Source organism: Cololabis saira, chromosome 13 (genome assembly GCF_033807715.1).
Source record: "Cololabis saira isolate AMF1-May2022 chromosome 13, fColSai1.1, whole genome shotgun sequence".
Taxonomy (NCBI): domain Eukaryota; kingdom Metazoa; phylum Chordata; class Actinopteri; order Beloniformes; family Belonidae; genus Cololabis; species Cololabis saira.
In genome coordinates, this window is record NC_084599.1 from 22,474,782 (window position 1) to 22,495,590 (window position 20,809).

General features: G+C 40.4%; 2 protein-coding genes across 2 annotated transcripts; one reads left to right on the top strand and one right to left on the bottom strand.

Annotated features, from left to right (window-relative positions):
• Window positions 1-3,906: 3,906 nt before the first annotated feature.
• Window positions 3,907-5,951, top strand: timm13 (translocase of inner mitochondrial membrane 13 homolog (yeast)). The gene is made up of 3 exons (XM_061738313.1): window positions 3,907-4,136; window positions 4,242-4,310; window positions 5,599-5,951. The coding sequence occupies exons 1-3, from the start codon at window positions 4,017-4,019 to the stop codon at window positions 5,695-5,697; spliced, it is 288 nt and encodes a 95-aa protein (XP_061594297.1). The 5' UTR covers window positions 3,907-4,016; the 3' UTR covers window positions 5,698-5,951.
• A 1,301-nt stretch (window positions 5,952-7,252) lies between these two features.
• tmprss9 (transmembrane serine protease 9) lies at window positions 7,253-18,650 on the bottom strand. Its single transcript, XM_061738312.1, has 16 exons — window positions 18,619-18,650; window positions 16,648-16,870; window positions 16,334-16,461; window positions 16,185-16,252; window positions 15,937-16,112; window positions 15,762-15,806; window positions 13,732-13,845; window positions 13,378-13,543; window positions 12,826-13,100; window positions 12,318-12,460; window positions 11,580-11,853; window positions 11,382-11,495; window positions 11,141-11,309; window positions 10,169-10,434; window positions 9,452-9,588; window positions 7,253-8,424 (listed from the first exon to the last, which is right to left on the bottom strand). The coding sequence occupies exons 2-16, from the start codon at window positions 16,799-16,801 to the stop codon at window positions 8,263-8,265; spliced, it is 2,391 nt and encodes a 796-aa protein (XP_061594296.1). The 5' UTR covers window positions 16,802-16,870; window positions 18,619-18,650; the 3' UTR covers window positions 7,253-8,262.
• Between the last annotated feature and the right edge of the window lie 2,159 nt (window positions 18,651-20,809).

Consider the following 20,809-nt stretch of genomic DNA (forward strand, 5'->3'; position numbering starts at 1 on the left):
GTTGGTTTCATTAGTTATTGGTAAAACTGCAGACCCGAAAGGCTGCAGTCTCGATTTACATTTGATGAAAACATTGCTCATGGTTGGTAAAGGGCTTGAAATAAACTTTATTCATTGGGTTCTCTTTAGCGTCTCATTAGTTTTCATAATTACCACAGTTACTATCAGGTAGAGTTGCCAACTCCCTGAAAAATAAATAAGGGACACCTCATCTGCAGGGCCGGCCAACCGGATTGCCTTCAACCTTCCTGGTGTGGTGAATTTTCTTAGCCCCTTTTTTTGTGAGTGAAACGATTTTTTAACTATTTAAAAAATCTAACCTGAATTGAATTAGATGAATATTTTTGAATGCCATGAACACATGGAAAACAAATTGTTATCCAGCAATTCACTTTAGTACAAAATAACAAAAAATGAACTGAATAAAGTAATTATCTTTCTTAAACAGAAACCTGTCCTGCTTAACTTAAAATTTTATAAATTAATATAAGATAATAGAAAGAAAGCAGAACATCCATTTCGTAATAGTGCACATTTTTAGTGCAATAACAAAATTGCAAACAGAAAGTCTGTAGAAAACTTGTAAACATATTTGTGCCTCAAAGGCCATGACTGAAGGCTACAGTTGTAGTAAAACAGAAAAAATAACTCATGAACTCAACAGCTCAAAGCCATTTTCCATTGGCATTTTATGACGATGTTTTGACTCTCTCAGTAATACGGGACAAAGTGCGTCTCTTTTCAGCTCAATACGGGACGTGTACTTTAGTTATAGGTATATAAATGGGTGATTCTTCAATTCGGGGCATTTTAGAGTTTTGGAATTTTGAAAAAAAAAAAGTTCTTTAATCTCTGTTTTTTCTATTTCAAAAGGTTTATCAATTGGTCTGGAACAAAGATATTAGCATAGCTTTGATTGTACTTCATGATCATTTTGATATTATGATGCTTTTTTCAAAGTTGTCACAGCAAAATATCATTACCATCACAAAAACAAAACACTGATTTTAATACAAAATGATTTGACAAGCAAAGTTTTCACAATCATTCCAGTAAGTACAAAACATGCTCTTTAAGAATCATGTTCTAAATATTTGTAAGTACATTTAAAATACATTTTAACACCATGTTCTCTCTAGCTTTTTAATATATTCCCTTGTCTCAACAATGAAATATTGCATACTAATGAGAATATTTGAATTGCAATGCATATTTTTTCAGAAAATGCAAATTTAGACAATTAAACATTACCACAAGGATTGAGGTAAAACCCAAGTTAACAAAAAAGCAACATTTTCTGTCAAAAAGTGTATTGTGACGGTAATGACAATGTATTCCGGTAATGACAACATGTTTTGGTAATGACATAAAAATTAACACTGGTGGTTTTTTTGTTGTTTTTTTGACAACAAAGATGTAGAAAATACTACCTTTTGAAAACAACACCTTTTGAACACTTAACCTTCCACTAAAATTAATGATTTGGTAAACTACCACAGCACTGCTTATGTAATAATATCTTCTTCGGGTACGCGGCGACGCGCACCGTAGGCTACGCCGTACCCTACGCCGTAGGCTATTTTCTATTGGACTGTCATAACTGGACGCAGCGATGCAGTGCTGTAGCGCTGCGCCGTTTTGAGCTGAACATTTGTCGGATGCCCTGCTTCTATTTTCTTCCTGTCGCTCGCGTTGAAAGCCGGTTGAAAGCGCTGTAGGAAACATAAATGGATGAGGAACAGCTGATCCAGTTAGTTGAAATGAGAAGTTATCTCTATGATACCTCCTCATTTCACTACAAAAACCTCAATAAAGTGGCAGCTGTTGGAGGGAGATGAACAGAGAGCGTCCGATGTCACGCAATGCGACGCGATAGTCGGACGCTCTCATGCAGTTGATGCAGTTACACGGTTTTATAGTTGTGGGCGTGGTTTGCATTTTGGTTACGTAACGAAAATGCGCCGAATCTTAACGGCTCGTAGAAGTCACATGACACTGGATGGCTCATCCGGGCGGCTGCACAGACACTGCAGAATTATTACTGGCCCTACTGTTTCTTTGGTTAACTTTCCACTGTCGTCTCCTGCATCTTTGTTCCCGCTTTGAAAATTGTGAGATGGCTTTCAATTTTCCTGTCTCTTTTCTTTTTTTGTATCTCTCTTTTTCTCTTTCAAGATATTGCTGATATTTCTCAGGATCTTCCTTGATTTTGTCTATTTTTTTGACCATTGAGCTGGTTTAGCTGGGGCCATGTTGACATCTTCAAACAAAAATAATGTATATTATGGTTTGTCACTGTTCAATTATGTATCATAGTAAAGTAGTCCATGGTAAATTAAGCCAATATATTCTAGTTATAAGGTAATAAACAGATAAAGTGTCATTACCATCACAGTCACTTGTTTGATGGTAATGACACGTGATGGTAATGACAATTCTCACTCTTTGCAGAAAATGTTGGCAAATTTTTTGATTAGCTAAACTAACCGGTACACTGTACACTGATTATATGTAAATAAAGTGAAATTTCCTATTAATGAATTAAAATACTCAACTAGTGACTTGTTTGGTAATGATGCCTAATAAACATACTCTCAGATCAGGATGTATAAAACATCAAATTACTTACATATGTGAGCATCAAAAAATCAGGCTTCTGCCTCATGTCTGGGAATGTTCCTCTGGAGCATCTAATTTACATGCAACAATGTAAGTAACTGTTTGTAAAAACTTTATTGCTCTCTGAAATGTTGAGTGTGATGGTAATGACAGATGTTTCTTGAGGGACAGCGATATTTAACTATAAATAATTTGCAAATTGAACAAATATAAATTATATGAATTTGAAGAATGCCTTTTTAAGTTGTTACAAGGAAATGCAAAGTAAAGTTTTAATGAATTTAGCACTTTTTATTGCTTTATTATAGAGGGGATGTCAAAAAGTCTGGTGTTACTCCTCCCAAAGCACGACGAGACGCAGGTTTTCTTTGACGGGTTTATTCTTGGGTTCATCTTCTTGAACCTCCCAAAAACCGTGAAAACTTAAACATATAATACACAGTATTAGAGACAAAAGGCTGACACAAATCACACAAATGAATGAATAAACAAAATGATAAACAAAACGAACCTCGTTGGCTGCATGCATGAATGGGAGAAAGTCCTTGGTGACTTAAGTCCTTGTCCTTAACAGTCTTTGAAGTTGCGAATATACTTAATAAATTAACTTAAATCGAGAGTTTGCTTGCCAGACCATCTCGTGAAGCTGCTGCTCGTTCCCGCCAGTGAAAGCGGGGCCGACTCATGTTCCGGTTTTCAAAATAAAAGCTTGCGCTTAAAACACGGAAGTATACAAAATAACCAAATAAAATTAATTATAAAAATATCAAAACCCTTTGCATGAAAACATTAAATTAACACGTAATGAATGCTTGCATCTGTTACATCTGGGTTGGGGAAATTCTTGCACATTTCAATTTTCAACACACTGAAAAAGTATTAAAACGTCATCATTGAGACACAGTTATTTTTTTCATAGCTACTAAAACCTAACCTTAACAAATGCAATAATTGTTTTTTCTAAAAAGCATTTCTTTCTTGAAAATCTACCATGGGGACAGAAAAACTCCCTTAATTGAAGAATCACCCAAATACGGGACGATTCCGTTTTTCAAGGGACGATTGGCAACCCTACATTTGCCGTTTATTGCCAATAAATGTTTACAACAAAGGAATTATGCCGTATTTACATAAATCTGACGTGCCAAATTATTATTTTGTTGAAGTCCTCTTTTACCTTTATTTTGCTGTGATAAAAGTCGTTTTCACAGCCGTACATTCATAAAAACTACATATCCCATGACCCGGTGTGTAGTCCACGGAAGTGACGTCAAACTGCATCCGCCGCAGTCAAGGGCACAGAAAACTGTCGTTTACCAAACCTAGCCGTAGCTCACTACACGTGCAGCTTTGAAGAGTCCAACAACACATCAGTTTTTAACAAAACAGCGGTAGAAATGGAAGGCTTTGGGTCAGACTTTTCAGCAGGAGGATCCGGCGGTAAAATGGACACCGGCACCATAATGGAGCAAGTTAAAGTCCAAATCGCGGTGGCTAACGCTCAGGAGCTCCTACAGGTAAACTAGTGGACATGGTCGCTGAGATAACATGCCCTAGTGGGCATTTAGTTCTACCTGTGAGACAGCTGGGAAATGCATTAATCCATTTGTTTCATTTTTCAGAGGATGACAGATAAATGCTTCAAAAAGTGCATAGGTAAACCAGGCAGCACACTGGACAACTCTGAGCAGGTATGTGTTTGGGTGAAATGGGCTGATCTGATTCACTAGACTGGCATAGTCCAGGGGCCAGAGCCCAACATTTCACTGGTCACTCAAGGTGACAAAACTTAATTATGATTTTTGAAAAGATCCATGTCTGTAGATGATATTTTGGTATGATGACCCTTCCTGAGTGGCAGCTGTATCATAGTTATGAGCTCATGAAGTTACCCACCCCCTTCAGAAACATACATTTACATTTAGATGCTGCTGCATATCCTGGTTTAGACTCATGTACAGGATATCTGTCAATGTTTCACAATATTGTCTTTGGTATTATTTTAAACCTTTTAAGCATTAATTCAAGCTAAGATGTGAATATTTCTGACCAACATAGAGGTCACTGCAACTCTTTAAACTATAAACACACATTTTTACACAATGTTCGGCTTAATGATATACTATCTTTTAGCCCTGTGTCATCTAGGACAGGGGTTTTAAATTCCGGTCCTTGGCTGCATGTTTTAGATGTTGCCTTGCATCAACACACCTGATTCTAATTAATGGTCCTCATTAGTTTGTCATCGAGGTCTGTACAACTCTGTTGACACAGCTCCTTGTATCATGGTGTGCTGAAAGCAGGGTAGCATCTAAAACAAGCAGGGCAGGGGGGCCTGAGGACCGGAATTGAAAACCCCTGATCTAGGAACAACAGAGACACAAATGTGTCTGGGTGATGTAATGTATGTATTTATGTATCTTGAGGTTGTGTGTGGCGTACAGGGGTGAAAACAAGTTTCCTTGCAAAGGACAAATAAAGCTGAATCTGAATCTGAATCTGAAAATACAAAAACTGGAATACTCACAGGTCCCCTTTAAAATGATACCAAAGACAATATTGTGAAACATTGACAGATATCCTGTACATGAGTCTAAACCAGGATATGCAGCAGCATCTAAAATGTAATTTTCTGAAGGCGGTGGGTAACTTCATGAGCTGATAACTATGATACAGCTGCCACTCAGGAAGGGTCATCATACCGAAATATCATCTACAGACATGGATCTTTTCAAAAATGATAAGCAAGTTTTGTCACTTTGAGTGGTACTGATATCTGGTCTGGCACATGGACTAACATAGGATATATAAATATATTTCTCATGTTTTAGGAAACAGGCCAGTTAATGTTAGATTAATCAATAATAAAAATATGTTTTGAGTATAAGCCTATAAAAATATTCTGTGCATTTGCTTTTTTGTTTGTAGGGTTAAACAGTACCTCAGTATTAATAACCTCTTTGCTTTTGCCTGCCTCAGAAATGCATTGCCATGTGCATGGACCGGTATATGGACGCCTGGAACACAGTGTCCCGAACGTATAACTCCCGACTGCAAAGGGAAAGAGCCCGCATGTGAACATCCCTCCCCTCCTCTTCTTTACCCTCCTTGGGATGCTGCTGACAGCGAGGACCAGCACCCTGCACACCCAGGTGCATCATGGCAGCAGCACTCCATCAACCTCTGTCATTATACCTCACAGACAGGCAAGCAAGGCCTGTGGACTCCTAGCCATAACAGTGTCTCTGTGGACATTTTAAAATTGTGCTCTTGAGGATCGGCTCACTAATAAAGTTGAATTATTTGTTTCTTATGTGTAAGAAATGCTGTAATTCACTCTCTGCTTGTCCTTTCCAGCTGTAATGTAAATTTGTTTATACACTCAAACTGAGCTTGAGTGCCACTTTTACCTGATTAGTGCATGTGGTGCCCAACACAATCATAAAACATGAATCTGTGCATATTTGGTTCAGTGTGAATGTGCTCTGATAGACTAAATACTTGGTGATCTCAAGAAGACTCAGACCTGTTTATATTCGCATTCAGACATCTGCTAAAAACCACCAAATTGATCTAATCTCAAAACATTTTAGAACCTCCCCAAAATTAAAATGACTTAATGCCTCTAAATGGTTTAGACCAGTGTTCCTCATTCCGGGTCCCTGAGAACCAAAGTCCTGCATGTTTTTGAGCTTCCCCTGCATCAACACACCTGATTCTAATTAGAGGTCATCACCAATTTTCATCAAAGTGCACAGTTCTGTTGACAGTCGTCTGTTTCAGGGTGTGATGAAGCAGGGAAACATTTAAAACATGCAGGACAGTGGCTTTAGAGGACCTGGAATGAAGACCACTGGCTAAGGTATTAACTCCAGACCCTTTTAGCTCATTTGATGTCTAATATAGAGCATTGAATTGTACCTAGTTCTCTGGCTGCAGCTGCTGCATCCAGCTCAAACTCTCAACTCTTTAGCTAGGAGTTTGTTTTTCTAATGTGAGGTTAACAAAATGCATTTTGTGACAAGTCCCAGCCACAAGATAACAGAGTTGTTTATTTGTTTAGTGTATGAAACTTCTGTCTTGGCCCATGTTTGTGTGACTGCAGTAAGCACTCAGCTGCTCCTCAAGCAGACGTGTTTGGATATTCTTACTTTATTCATGATGTAATTAGGATATATAGTATCGCCACATACCAAACTGGCTAACCCTGATTTTAATTCGAGGGAGAGTTTTAAAAATATATTTATGAATAATTTAGGATGGAGTTGTTTTTAACAGTCATGAGTCTGACATTCAGCAGCCTCCAGACAGCCCTATATCAAAGCACAGGCTGAGAACAAGACTGTTTTGTCTGGCGTGATTTTACGGTGTCACTCTATCTGCTGCACTCCACAGTGGTGGACTTGTTTCAGCAGGGGTCTGTCTCACTCCAGACGGGATACTGCACTTCCTCAGCTTTGCTTGTGTAGTTTCTCACATGTAAGAGAAATACAGGCCATTTTCTTTAGTATGTCTAGCAAAGTAGGAGTCAGGGAAGCCTGTGAACATCATGTGCAGTGCGATTGTGAGCAAAAGCAATTATCTTCATGTAGGACCAAAAAGTCTATGGGTTAAAAAAAAATGTCAGTCTGGTATTGTTTTTATTTGTCAAAAAAAAAGGGACGAAACACAGGTTCCATTTGGAAATCTCAAGTAAAAGGATGAATCACTTAAAGCAGATTCTGACATCACCTTTTTACACTGAACTTCCCCCAAGAAGATATACCATTCGTGAAAATTATTACATTTAATCTTTTTTTTTATTTTACCAAGCAACCATGCGGGGAAAAAAACAACAAAAACAGCAAAATGTACCCATAAAAGGCTCCATATATCCCGATCACCCACAACATTAAAAACCAACCGGCATGACGGTGTCAGAGAGCTCTGACGAGCCTGTTCACGTGTGCTGGACCTTTGGGGATGTCCTGTGTGGTGTGTGACATATTTGTTTGGGTCATGGGGGATGTTTGGTGAGATCTGTTGAAACTGTTTCAACATTCCTGTTCTTTCCAGTTTGAAAGGTGGCTCAACATATCAAGACTACAATATTTTTCAAGATATTCCTGAGAGGCTTTTGGGGTGTGCCAGGATGCACCTCCTGCTATTTGGCATGAACACAGAAGGAGATGATATTTGTCAGGGACATCCACATAAATATCCGGGTGTAAAGATTCCCAGCAGGGAATGTTGTAAATTAGGTAATGCTTGTCACGACTTCACCTGTTAGGGGTTTTAATGCTATGACTGATTGATGTATTTTCTGAAACAAACACAAAATAAAATACAAAAAAGACCTTTACCAGTTTTTTTTTTTTACCAGTCAGGAAAATAAATAATTGTAATAAATACTTTCTGTCATGCATATGTTGGCTAAATGTCCATAACCACAGCCCTTGATTGTTTATTTCAATACTTGTTAAAAAATAATGATCCATGCATAGACAATTGCACAGTATTAAAAACAGCACCCATGGTTGGTTGGTCAACAGGCCAGTTCTGTGTTAACTGAGTATGTACCTGTCTGGATATGACTTTTACAGTACAGTAAAGAAGATGCATTGTTCAAAGTCACTGTGACCAGTCCTCCCCCACTCAGGCACTTCAGAAAGGTAGGTATGAAGAAATCCATTTCCTGAAAGAGGTCACGCGAGTATAAACCCCTGGAAAACCACTTCGGCCACATCCATGTCCCCAGCTGGTCACTCCAGCAACAAACCACTGGCCAGAGACATGACGACAAGTCAGCGGGCCTCCAGAATCTCCCTGGGAGGTTGAAAAAAAAATACATAAAAAAGGTGAACAGTGAAGTTAATTCAATAGCATTTGAAATTACTGCAATGATCTTTAGGTCTCCTTTAAACAAGAAAGTAAAATAGGAGCACAGAAGCAAGAGAGAAAAACAAAGAGGCAGCAGTTGCAAGGAGAATGCCACTGGGATTGCTGCTGGGATGCCAGGTGCTTTGACCGAGACAGGAATGCACAAGAGTTTCCTTACATAAGAAGATATCAGAGAAGGGGTGGGGTGTGGGGTCTGAACAGTCTTGCATTTGACAGATATCTCCCAAAAGTGCTAACATATATTTAGTTTACCCTGATATGGTGTTGTTTCTTTGTTTTTTAATCCTGATATGTTTCTGAACTAAGTCCTGCAGGTCCTAGAAAACATTAAGAGGCAAAAGGGCAAGATTTACTTTGCTCTGACCTGACTGTAAAAAGATTTATTTGAGCCATGGTCTGGTTATATCTGAGCCTGGATGAGGAACTAAAAAAAAGAAGCTCAATTTACAAATTTAAAAAAAATTTATAAATCTAAAATAATAGATAAATATAGAACACTAATATAAATTATCTTCATATTAAACTGTCTAAATTATGCAACTTTCCTCCTGCAGCGGTCCTCAATCGTGAGTGACCACATTTATTTTCTTCTCTTCTTTATTCATTTTCTTTGTTTTGTTCGTTCGTTTCGTTTTCTTCTTATTAGTATCTTTTTTTTTCTGTAGTCTGCCTTTTGTTGAAAAGGATAGGCAAAATAAGCCATTAGGCTTCAACCTATACCTTTTATATACAGTGTGTATATGCAAACATCTTAAAATGTAAATGATCAAAACAAAATAAACTAAAAAAAAACTGGTCTGGTTATATCTGAGCCATGGTCTGTCCCGAGTCCCGAGAACTAGTTTAATTGTGGTCCATAATATAAGAAATCCAGATGACCGTACTATCCAGATGTCCGGCACAGACCCAGTCAGGATTATTAATGTGTAAAAAACTTGTGAACATATCTTACCAAACAGGTGTCTGTGCCTCCCTTCATGAATCCAGCACACATCATGTTAGGACTTAGCATGTTTCCATAAGACTGCTGGCAATGCTCTTGGTCAATGATGCTCACTGAAGCTTTCTGCAACAGGTTGGTCAACGAACCTATGGAAACAAATATTTACTCTTAGAGGGTTCTGCATTTTCACAAAAGCAGCATCAGACGAGAATGATGCAATATCATCTATGCTACAGTGAACGTGACTACAACGGATTCAACTCTGTTGTAGCATTTTTAGTTGCACAGGCTCCAAACGCTTAATCTTTAAATTGTAGTCAATTTCTAGAACTTGAAGTCAGCTTCTGATCCATTGCTACAGAGTCACATGGTCAGAGGCTACGAATCGGAAGTTAGCTCCAGAGTTTATGTGTAATTGTGGTTTCAAGACAGGTTTAACTGTGGATTAGCTGACCCCGTACTTGTGACCCTGCCGTTACATTCAGAATACTGCAGTTTAGGTAATAAGCTACCCGAAGGCTAACTAAGTGTCCCTCAGCTGTTGGGCTTTTTTTTCCCAACCAGTAAGATTTTATGTGCTGCACTAAACATGATTTCTTTACATGTGGTTAATAAAACAAACAAACCAAAATCCTTCTGCATGATGCTTGTCCAGTTTTCGTAACCTTGCTCATCTCATTAATTTCTTCTGAAAACTGGGCCAAGCTGCAAGTAAGAGTCTCTCACCTCCTTCCCGGACTGAGCCCCATCCTGCGATGTAGCACTCTGTGCTCTGCAGGAAGCGGTGCACTGGCGAGGGCAGACACGCAGACTGGATGGTGTTGGACGAGGTGGCCGGGGCTGCCAGCTCCAACAGAGCCACATCATAGTCCATGTTGGTGCCGTTGAAAGCTGGGTGGATGATCACTCTCTGTATAGGGATGACCAGGGCAGCTACTCCAGATCGCAGCACAGATCCCAGGCTGACAGCCCAGTTAGAGGGATTGGGGTCACTGTGGATGGGAGTCATAAATGAAAACTGTTAGTCAGCGTCAGGCCAGCTGACAGTCTTGCCGGGGCCCCGGACAAAATAATCTAAGATGGGCCCCCCTGCGCCCGGATCTCTCCTTCTCCCTCTTCCTCTCCTCTCCCTCTGCTCTTCAGGTTTTTATACAAGCTAATGGACGTTAACATTAGAGCTAGCCAGTTAGGTTAAGTTACAAGGTTGGTAAACGTTGGCTGCACTGTTTCTTACCTTGCTCTAACGCTGACTTTATTAATTCCAGCTTCACCGTCACCACCCTTTTTAAAATATTTGTGTAGAGAATCTCTGAGGCCTCTGATTTTCTGAGCACCGGACTTGTGCTGACCGGACATTTTGACCATTCCAATGGTATAATTAAATGATAACATCAAATTTTGATCAGCGACCAAACCATTTTTGTGTTGGGGGTTCTTGACCACAAGGACAATTAGGAAGAAAACAAATAACAAGCTTTTATGTAACTCAAATACTACATATTTTTTCGACAAAAATTTGAAACATTTTGAAAGATGATTTCAATAATTTGATGAGAATTATTTTTTTTTTTTTTCAGTTCTGGTCCCCCCCCCCCTACCCTGGGCCCGGGACAACTGACACGTTTGTCCCCCCCTATCGGCGGGCGTGGTCAGCGTTATTCAAGGTTGAAAGTGATTGATGTTTTGGTTTAAACGTACCCTTTGAAGCAGTGTGCTGCAGTCAGTATCCACTTGTTGTGAATCAGCGTGGCACCACAGCGGTGAAGTCTTTGGTACTGGAGGCTGCCAATCCAAGGCCACTCTCCCCTGCGAGCCGTCACTCCTCCTACAATCTTATGGGAGCCCAGTGCAGGACGCACACCGCAGTCTGGAACAGAGACACAACTCAACCACACGTCTTTTACCTGCAGCATTGTGCCGTCCGTGCACATTCACGTACCACAGTTTCTTTCATCGACTTCATTGGGGCAGTCGGGGACCTTGTCACACTCAGGGTTGACTTTGCTGATGCAGACTGTGGAGCTGCACTGGAAGTTCCCACTGCAGTTCTTGGCTGGAATACATGAAAGTAGATAAATCACTGACTGCCTTTAGGCTCAGGAAGGAGTTTATGAATGTACTTTAAAGGTGGCATTACCAGGTGATGCTTGTACAGACAACACACTCCTGGACACTGGCAGATTACCGGCGGCCCCTTCTGTCACTGGAACTGGTATGGTGGGAACATACTGGGTATCCTCATGGACCAAGCTGGGATTTGTGTGCTTCAGAATCCAGTTTCGGAGCCTGGTGAGGCGGGAATAAACTCCAGGCCTGTTGATCTGAGCGCATCCCACACCCCAGCTCACCACCCCAGCCAAGAAGAACTTCCCTGGGGCTCCTTCACATGTCAAAGGTCCTCCAGAGTCACCCTGGACATAACACACGTGACAAATGGAGCCTGTGAAAACCTTTCAAGGGGTACGTTGGTGACATTGAACTGAAGTTCAATTTGATAACAGGTAATAAGTGTAGTTTAATTTGATCAATGCTGCAGATTAATATGCTTGATCGTATTATTCTGATCCCATTATTTCATTCCATAAATCTGTAATGAGGGGAGACATCACCTTTACCTGTACAGATTTATTTTCTGTTCAGTATAAAACAAGACAAGAGTATCTGGCATATTTTTTTATTTATTTATAATAGTAAATAGTATCTGGTATATTTTTTTATTTTATTTATTTATAATAGTAAATAGTATCTGGTATATTTTTTTATTTTATTTATTTATAATAGTAAATAGTATCTGGTATATCTTTTTATTTTATTTTTTTTTATAATAGTAAATAGTATCTGGTATATGATTACAAACTCAAGAAACTGCACTGACCTGACACGAGTCCACGTTGCCCTGCAGGAATCCAGCACACATCATGTTGTGAGTTACAGCACCTCTGTAAACGGACGATTTGTTGCACTCTTTGGAGTCTATGATTTTCACCACTGCTTTCTGCAGGGTGGATGGCACGGCAACTGAACAACAGAGAGCAAATCATCCACAGGTCTTGGTACAACCACTGACTGTACTTTAAAAGGAAGTCCAGCTCCACAGCAGGTACAATTATTTGTATTAGTTTCTTAAGATGATTCATGTATTCTTAAATACCAACATAAAATAATTTTCAACACAGCTTGAATGGAGCATTGCTATTCTGGCATACCTCCAACATGCAATGTAAGAAACCATAATGGAGCATGATGTAATATCTATTTGGGAAATTATCTTATGTCCTCAAATATGTTTCCCTGTTCACGTGAGTTCAGTCTGTCAGTAAGCTACATTTTTCTTTAAGTTGTTAACTTACGTTGCTTAGGTGTTTGGATGCATGCAGACTCACCACTATACTGCTGTAGTGCCCCCCACCCGGACACCACGCAGCTCTGACCAGCGGCAAAGATGTGAGAAGAGGAGGGAATGCAGATAGGCTGGATGTAGGAGTTGAACGTGAGAGGGGTCTCCAGCTCCAGCAAAGACACGTCATTGTCGTTGGTCACGGGGTTGTAGTGTGGAGACAGAATTATGGACTTGATGTTAACAGTTCTGGACTCTGACTCTCTCCCCTTCACCTGGGTGGCCCCAACCAGGGCCCCCCACTCACTGGGATCATTTACGCTAAAACAGTAAAACAGAAACTTAGAAGCATATCTTTGAGAAACAAATATGGTCATACATGATATTCACATTTGATTGTTTATACGGCTGAGTTAATGGCACAATTCTCCTCAGGAAAATCCTTTCAACATTCAAAAACAGCAAACAACTACAACAAATATAAGGTGTGTAACAGTGTTAATGATCCCTATAAACTAGACTACCGTATTTTAGAAATATTAATTTTAATTTCACATTATCTTTTAAGATTTTAATGAAAAACCACAATCCCACCCACCTCTCAAAGCAGTGTGCTGCACTGACCAGCCAGCGTCCATTGATGATAGAGGCTCCACACGTGTGGTGTCCATGAAACCTCAGACTGACCTGCCACGGCAGCTCGCCTGTCCGGGCATCCACACCCCCCACCACCCGACCCCCCATGGCTGGGCGGGAACCGCAGGCTGCGTGAGAGGATACGAGTTAGGCAGAAGGAAGGAGTGAATAAAGGTGGGCAGTAAATTCTGGCTTACAATATCACTATAGCCAGGTTGAAGAAACTATGTATACTCTATCACAACTCTGGGAAGAAACAACAATACTAGAACTAGAGTTGACAGCAATCTTTTTCATAGACTGAATAATTATTTACCACAATTAGCTTCATCAGATTTATCTGCACAGTCAGGGATGAAGTCACACTCTGGATTTAATTTAGTGACACATTCTCCATTGTCACAGCTGAACGCATTGTCAGGACACCGAGCTGGAGCGTCGGGAGGAAAGGCAGATGAGGATGAAAGAAGAAGGGACATACATCAATCACATGAATAATGAATTAAAACATTAATGTAAAAGGAAACTACCAAAGAGCACAAATCATGTGATAAAAAAAGTACGTACTCTAAGGTTTCATATATCTGGACACAATTTTCAAAACAAAATCTGTTCTGTATTAGGTTGTATCAGATAAATTAAAAATCATATTGACAACAAGCTAATAAGTAATCATTATTTACATGAAAAACTAAACCAACATGGAGAAATAGTGGGTTGAATATTTAAGTACAGCCTTATCACTTCTATATGACGAAAGAGGGTAAATAACAGTTTGGTGCAGCAGATTAAATGCAGTTGATTAACTGATCATCAACTGCGTGACCCTGCACCCCAACCTGGGACTTGCTGATTGGGCCGGAGCTTCGGGAGCTGTGTGCTGGCCTGCGGTCCCCACCCCCGGTCATCCCGTTGCTGCTTCCACCTGCCTGCTGTGCTGTTGCCGTCCCTGACCCACCAGTCTGGCCCTCGGCAGGAGGGTCCCCCCTGATGAGCCTGGTCCTGCTCAAGGTTTCTTCCCTCCTAAAGGGGAGTTTTTCCTTGCCACTGTTTGGCTTAAGGTTTTTCTCCCACTATGGGAGTTTTTACCTGCCATTGTTTATGTAATAACTGCTCGGGGGTCATGTTCTGGGTATGGGTCTCTGTAAAGCGTCTAGAGACAACTCTGTTGTATTAGACGCTATATAAATAAAATTGAATTGAATTGAATTGAATTGAATTGATCATCAACAAATAGGACTTAACTTAACTTGAGGGTCATAAGGCCATTTACAAATACTCTGGAGTTATTTTTTTTCAGTGCTCTACTTTATAAATGTAAAACATGTAAGATAGCTGTCTGTCTTCCCAGGAGTGGACCATCTTTGAGTTCACTCCAAGTTCACACCATGCAATCCTCTAACAAATGAAATAAAATAAAATCTCCCAACTTTTAAAACCCTACGGGTCTCATTTAGCATGTATATTTTTTTAATCTAGAGACAATAAACTAAAAAACAAAAGGAAAAAATAAGTTTGCTTTGAAACTTTACCAGCAGAGAGCATCTTCTCTCTTAAAAGAAAATGAAAGCACACCTCAGGTTTGCACTGTTGCATCCACGAGAACCCACTGACCATCAGAACAAATCACTCATAACAACTGCCGAGCACAGCGGTGGGGAGTGAGGATTTAGGAGTTTCTGAATCCATGGGACCTTTACTCTTTGGAGTTACTGAGTTTATCATTAACTTAACCCAAATGAAACACTGTGGTAGTAGAGAGCTGTGGATAAACAAATACCTATAAACCCCATCATCAACCATTTCTGCTTAATCTACATCTAGCAACAAACCTCAGTTAACTGAATTAGCATTATAGGAAGTCTGGGCCACAAAACGTCTACAGCAATGTGAGAGCCTGATAACGTCATACAGAAAACAATTACTTCTACCTATTTTTGTTTTAACATAGAATTGAATAATGGTATCTACTTGGTTTTCATACATTGAATCTGCATTTGGGCTTAGATTTAGTCATATAGATAATCACAGTGGAATATGTTTCTCATCTAAACTGGTATTCACATTTCCACTGATCTGGAAAGATCTGGAAAGTATCACTTAAAACATTAGAATTGAAAGAAGGTGCATTGTGTTCCTCATACTGTATACTTCTCATCTGCCTTCAAAGAGATTGAGTATCTCCACATATAAGGATTTATTACATATTTTATGATAAATAGAAGAAACACAGCTCCCACATTGAAGTAAGAATAACATGTCTGAACTTAAGAAGTCACTTTGTAATATTTGCCTCAAAATGAGGCAAAGCAGGTGTAAACAAATGCTTTACGAGTTTCAACTCACCTATCATCTCATCTCCAATGACATAAAATGACTTCCCACTGGCTCCTGCAAGAACAAGGAGAAAAACATTTGATCCTGTGATGACTGTCGTTGGAATTGCACTGTGGCCTATTTTTGTCTCTCCCACAGCACCCATCTACACAGAGAAGCAACTGGTTACAGCACAGTTTCCTACCTAACAGGAGGATAGCATTGATCTGTCCAAACCCTGGCACCTCCAGGGGTTTCCCGTGCATTACAGAGCTGAGCCCTGCTCTCAGCAGGTCCTGGACAAAGTTATCTGAATACTGCTGGATTTTGGAAACCTTGAATACCAATCTCAATGTTGCCACCACATCACCATTAATGTCGCTGCAAAGACAAGAATAACATAAAGCTTTCAGGCTCATCCTCTGGATGCTTTTCATGGTTAAGAGGACTTACCCATAGGCAATAATGCTGCAGTCATCATAGTGATGGGATATAGATGAGGCAGTGAAGATGTTTTTAACCTTAAAGACAAGAATAATTGACTGTTTAACATTTTTGGAAGGAAATATAATGCTTTCATTGTGTGGCAAGTCAGTATTTACCTTGGACACTAAAGCTGAGGAAAGGATTATTGAGAAACCCGAGTTCTGATCCTGCAGTGAAGAATTGTACTTCAGTCCTTTCAGCTCAACCGTCTCCATAAAATAATGTGGCTCCTGGATCAAGTATGCTTAAATTTAATAAAGAAGGCAAAAGGTTACCTCTCAAAGGTAGATTCCAGGGTTAATGAGCATATTTCATAACAAACAGCAATATACGTGATCAGTTTTAAGACTGGACCCAACATAATAGTCTAAACAATTCACAAAATGATAGTGTCAAAAATAAAGTATGAAGTTGCTGCATGCAGACTCACCTATGACAAGGCCTACGCAGATACCTACAATAAGGAAGATGAAGAGGCAGGTTATGAGAACACACTTGAGGCAGCCAGAGCTGGAGGCAGCAGAGGGGACTCCCGTAGACGACCATGGCACGCCTCCTCCTCCTGCATCCTTCTTCACATCCATGTTGGAATCACAAGCTCACAGTCGACTCACCCAAAAATCATAATTCTTAACAGAACAACTGACGCAGGCCTGGTGAAAATAAAACAACAACTGATCTATGAGTTACTGCTTTCTTATATCTTTAAAATTTTAAATGGCACTCTGGAATATGACGTATTTCAGAAATGATGTGGTCCTGGTGTGGACGATATGCAATCAGACTCATATCTATTGCTTTTGGTGCTTTCTGCCTGAAAGACACTTGCTGTGCAAGTTACATGAAATTGCTGCATGAACTATAGGAAGTTTGAATAGCTTTCTAGTGTTTAAAATGGCAGGCATCAATCTTTATATCTGTAGCAAGATAAGGTTCTTTTACTGAGAATATCGGAAGGCAGAAGTGTAATTTGTAGGCACAAGTGAACACCCTATATGCAGGTTTAGCAAGTTCACAGACCCTTTAGTGTGCCTGTTTAAAGAATTCCCCCCTCCACTGTGTAATTGTGGACAAATTACAGAAAAACCAGCATGCAGTGATTACAGGATATATATAATAATGCCTAGGTATCTTTATTGAAATGGCCAAGATGGCCCTGTTCTGGTGAGATATTAACTATTGTAGGAGTAAACACTTATGAGCAAACACCTTTCAAAACACTTATGAGCAGTTTTCTGCAGTTCATTTGCCAACTGGATAATTCTGTAAATTAGATCAGTTCAGCTTTGTCAAACATCAGGTTTAGTTTTTTGCAGTCAGTCCCACATGCTCTGATACAGATATCTCCTTTTATAAGGTGTAGAAATGTATATTTATAGTAACGTTTATGTTATCATTCTTATATTTTTAATTTTCTATATATGTATTTTATTTCCTTCTTTTCTGTTTTTTTTCTGCATTTTGGACCTCGGGTCATGAAGTCTGGTCTGGTAATATTGATTAATTCTTGATATGTAAAATATCTTCATTTTCTACTAATTTAACCAATCCTTAGTATGAAATATTACATTTAAGAAATACACATTGTTCACTACAGTATTCATTCGGTAGAAATTGTGTTTTGGACACATTATGTGGACACAATATTAATTCAAGAACAATAAGATTTTGAAAGGAATGTGGGAACAGTTCATGCAAATCTTATTTTAATTGACTGTATTACAGCAGATGGTTAAATACTTGAACATGGTAGAGAATTTGAAAAAAATCTAACAATATAGTTACAGCAAAAAAATATAATCTACCCTGTTTTCTAGATAGTGTATAACAGATTGATGCATTACTGTGAGCCTTTCGCATTGCATTTGCCCTATAGCCCCCAAAACCTGGCCATGGCCCTGTATCAGATAACATGATCAATATTTGTAAGATCCAAATGAACGAAAATACTCTGTTACGCGGAACAACTTAATTATAGATGAATTTCAGATTCACACATGGTTAAACGAAATAGTGAGCATTGAATAATTTCGGGAGTTAGTTTGGTTGGTTTTTATGAGACGCATCAACATTGATGAACTAAGGTGATAAACCTGCCAAAACACATCGAAACATCCAGTGGGCTAGTAAGTCCACAACAAGTGTGTAAAAGACACTAAGGAGGCCATGACGCTCACAAATCACAAACTAGATGCGTGGAAGAAAAAAAAAAAGCTCACAAAGTTAACTCCTTCAATACGGATGCCCGAGTAAAGGTTGATTTATGGTTCCGCGTTACTCCAACGTAGAGCCTACGCCGTAGGGTGCGCGTCGCCGCGTACCATACACCGTAGGCTATGGCGTAGGCTCTGCGTCGATTTAACGCAGAACCATAATTCAAGCTTAAAGTATCTCCACTCACCTCTCTCCTTTTTCATGTCATTCAATCTCACGGAAGATGCCCCGCTCCTCTTGGCGCACACAGGACTGGAAGCAGAAAGGGGAAGGTTGTTGGAGGGGGCCAAGAGGGCCAGTATTTGTTCCACCTGAGCCGGGGCGTGCCGTGGGCGAGCTGCAGGTAACTCCTGTGTGTTTGCGATGAGAGCTGCACTGAAGCCTCACAAATCCCTGCCCGGCGCATTCTTCATCCCTGCTGATCTCTGCTCACACCGGGATGGGCGCAGGAGGTTTGTCCTGTCACCTTAGAGTTCACATGGTCTCCAGGTAGACGTCAAACACCCACTAATCCTCCATCACTCAAACAATGCAATGATACATTTAAAAAAAATGAAGAAAAAAAGATGGTGCTTAGAGAATCTGCATGCTCCTTGGAGGAGCTCCTGCTCCCTCTAAAGGGCTGCCCAAATGTGAGTGTGCTCCAGACTGGGCACAAGAGGAGGGGCAGAGCCAACTGGAATTTTACTTTTTTAATTCCTGGCTTTAAGTACTGGGCTCACAACGCCTGATGAACCTTTTAGAGTCCTTTCACTCTGGACTGCAGCTCCTCTGCACAACTCAGGTGACACTGTGGCTTTTATAATGCACTGCACTCAGGATCCCCTTCAGGACTTCAGTCCCAAATCAACATGTTTCATAGTTGGACACCTGCATGCTTTAAGTTGAATAGCTGGGACACAGAAGCAACTCATCTTAAACCACTTTAACCTAATTTAAACACAGACACACACAAAATCCCTTTTCCATTCTCCAAATAATCAGATAAATAATTCCCCGCCCTGCTTAATGTTCTTCAGACTTGAAGCAGTTAATACCACAAATGTATCCCTGTCAGTGTGCCCACAGGCTTGAAAGGCTCATCTTCAAACATAGAAACTCCCTTAATTCCTAGAAACACTTTCAATGACAACAAATTCTTCTTTCTGCTTAAAAAAAAGAGATGGAGTGGTATTCAGTTCAGCACTGTCAACAGATCGCTGGTTGTTCACAAGGAGCACTGGTGGCGGAGACATCTGTTAGGTCAGGGGTGTCCAAAGTCGGTCCTTGAGGGCTGGTGTCCTGCATGTTTTAGATATGTCCCTTTTTTATCAAACCGTGATACAAGGAGCTTGGTCAACAGAACTATCCAGACTTTGACAAGGTGGTGACGACCGTTAATTAGAATCAGGTGTGTTGATGCAGGGAAACAACTAGAACATGCAGGACTGCGGCCCTCGAGGACCAACTTTGGACACCCCTGTGTTAGGTGCTAGAAACCGGTCAAGTTTCCACCCTTTTGAACTGGCCAGGTCACACCATCTTGACCCTGAGCTGCAGGGTCATTCACTAAAACAAGAGAAGGGTCGATAAGCTGCTGGCACTGTGCGATTATCGGCTCGTTTTGAGCCGATTTTCCAGTCGTGCAACTTTTTTTTTTTTTTGATCGGGCCCGATTTTGACCCAATCGTTGCTCGTGCCTCGTGCAGTGTACGTGGGGTAACGACGAGAGATTAACACCTCACGACGAGCTCCCGATCACAAATCGTGAGGTTCGCAAGAAAATCAAGCGTGTTTGAAATCCTGGTCGCTCCTCGTGAAGGAATCGCACAGTTGAAGCAGTGGTACGACCCGATTTGCCTCATCCTTTAGCAGAGAGCATGCGCAATCTCTGATGTCACGTCAAAAAACTATTATTTGTAGTTTAAAGCTGGGCATACACTGTGCGATATTTTAAATCGTATGAGACGGCTCCATCTCACACTGCGCGACTAGATCGCGGAGTTCAAAAGTTCAGAGCCAACGATTTATGTTCTCACACTGTACGACCCGATGCTCGGATGCGACCCGTCTGCTCACACTATACGATCATAATCCTATCGCACAGTGTATGCCCAGCTTAAAGCGACACTACGTAACTTTTCCACCTTAATATCATATTTCCAGAGTCATTGTGATGGTACATCAACTTCCAACAGGTTTAATGACACCTCTGTCATGGTCTGAGGGAGTCTGTATCACCTTCACTGGCACTATGTAACTTTGAGGAGCATGGTAGGAACCCTGCCACACTAAAAAACTACAAATCGTTACGACTTTGACTGCTTTACGGCATACGTCACTTCCCCCTCCTTCCCGATTCGCAGTCGAGACGAAAATGGGCGGGGCTTGGAGCTCAG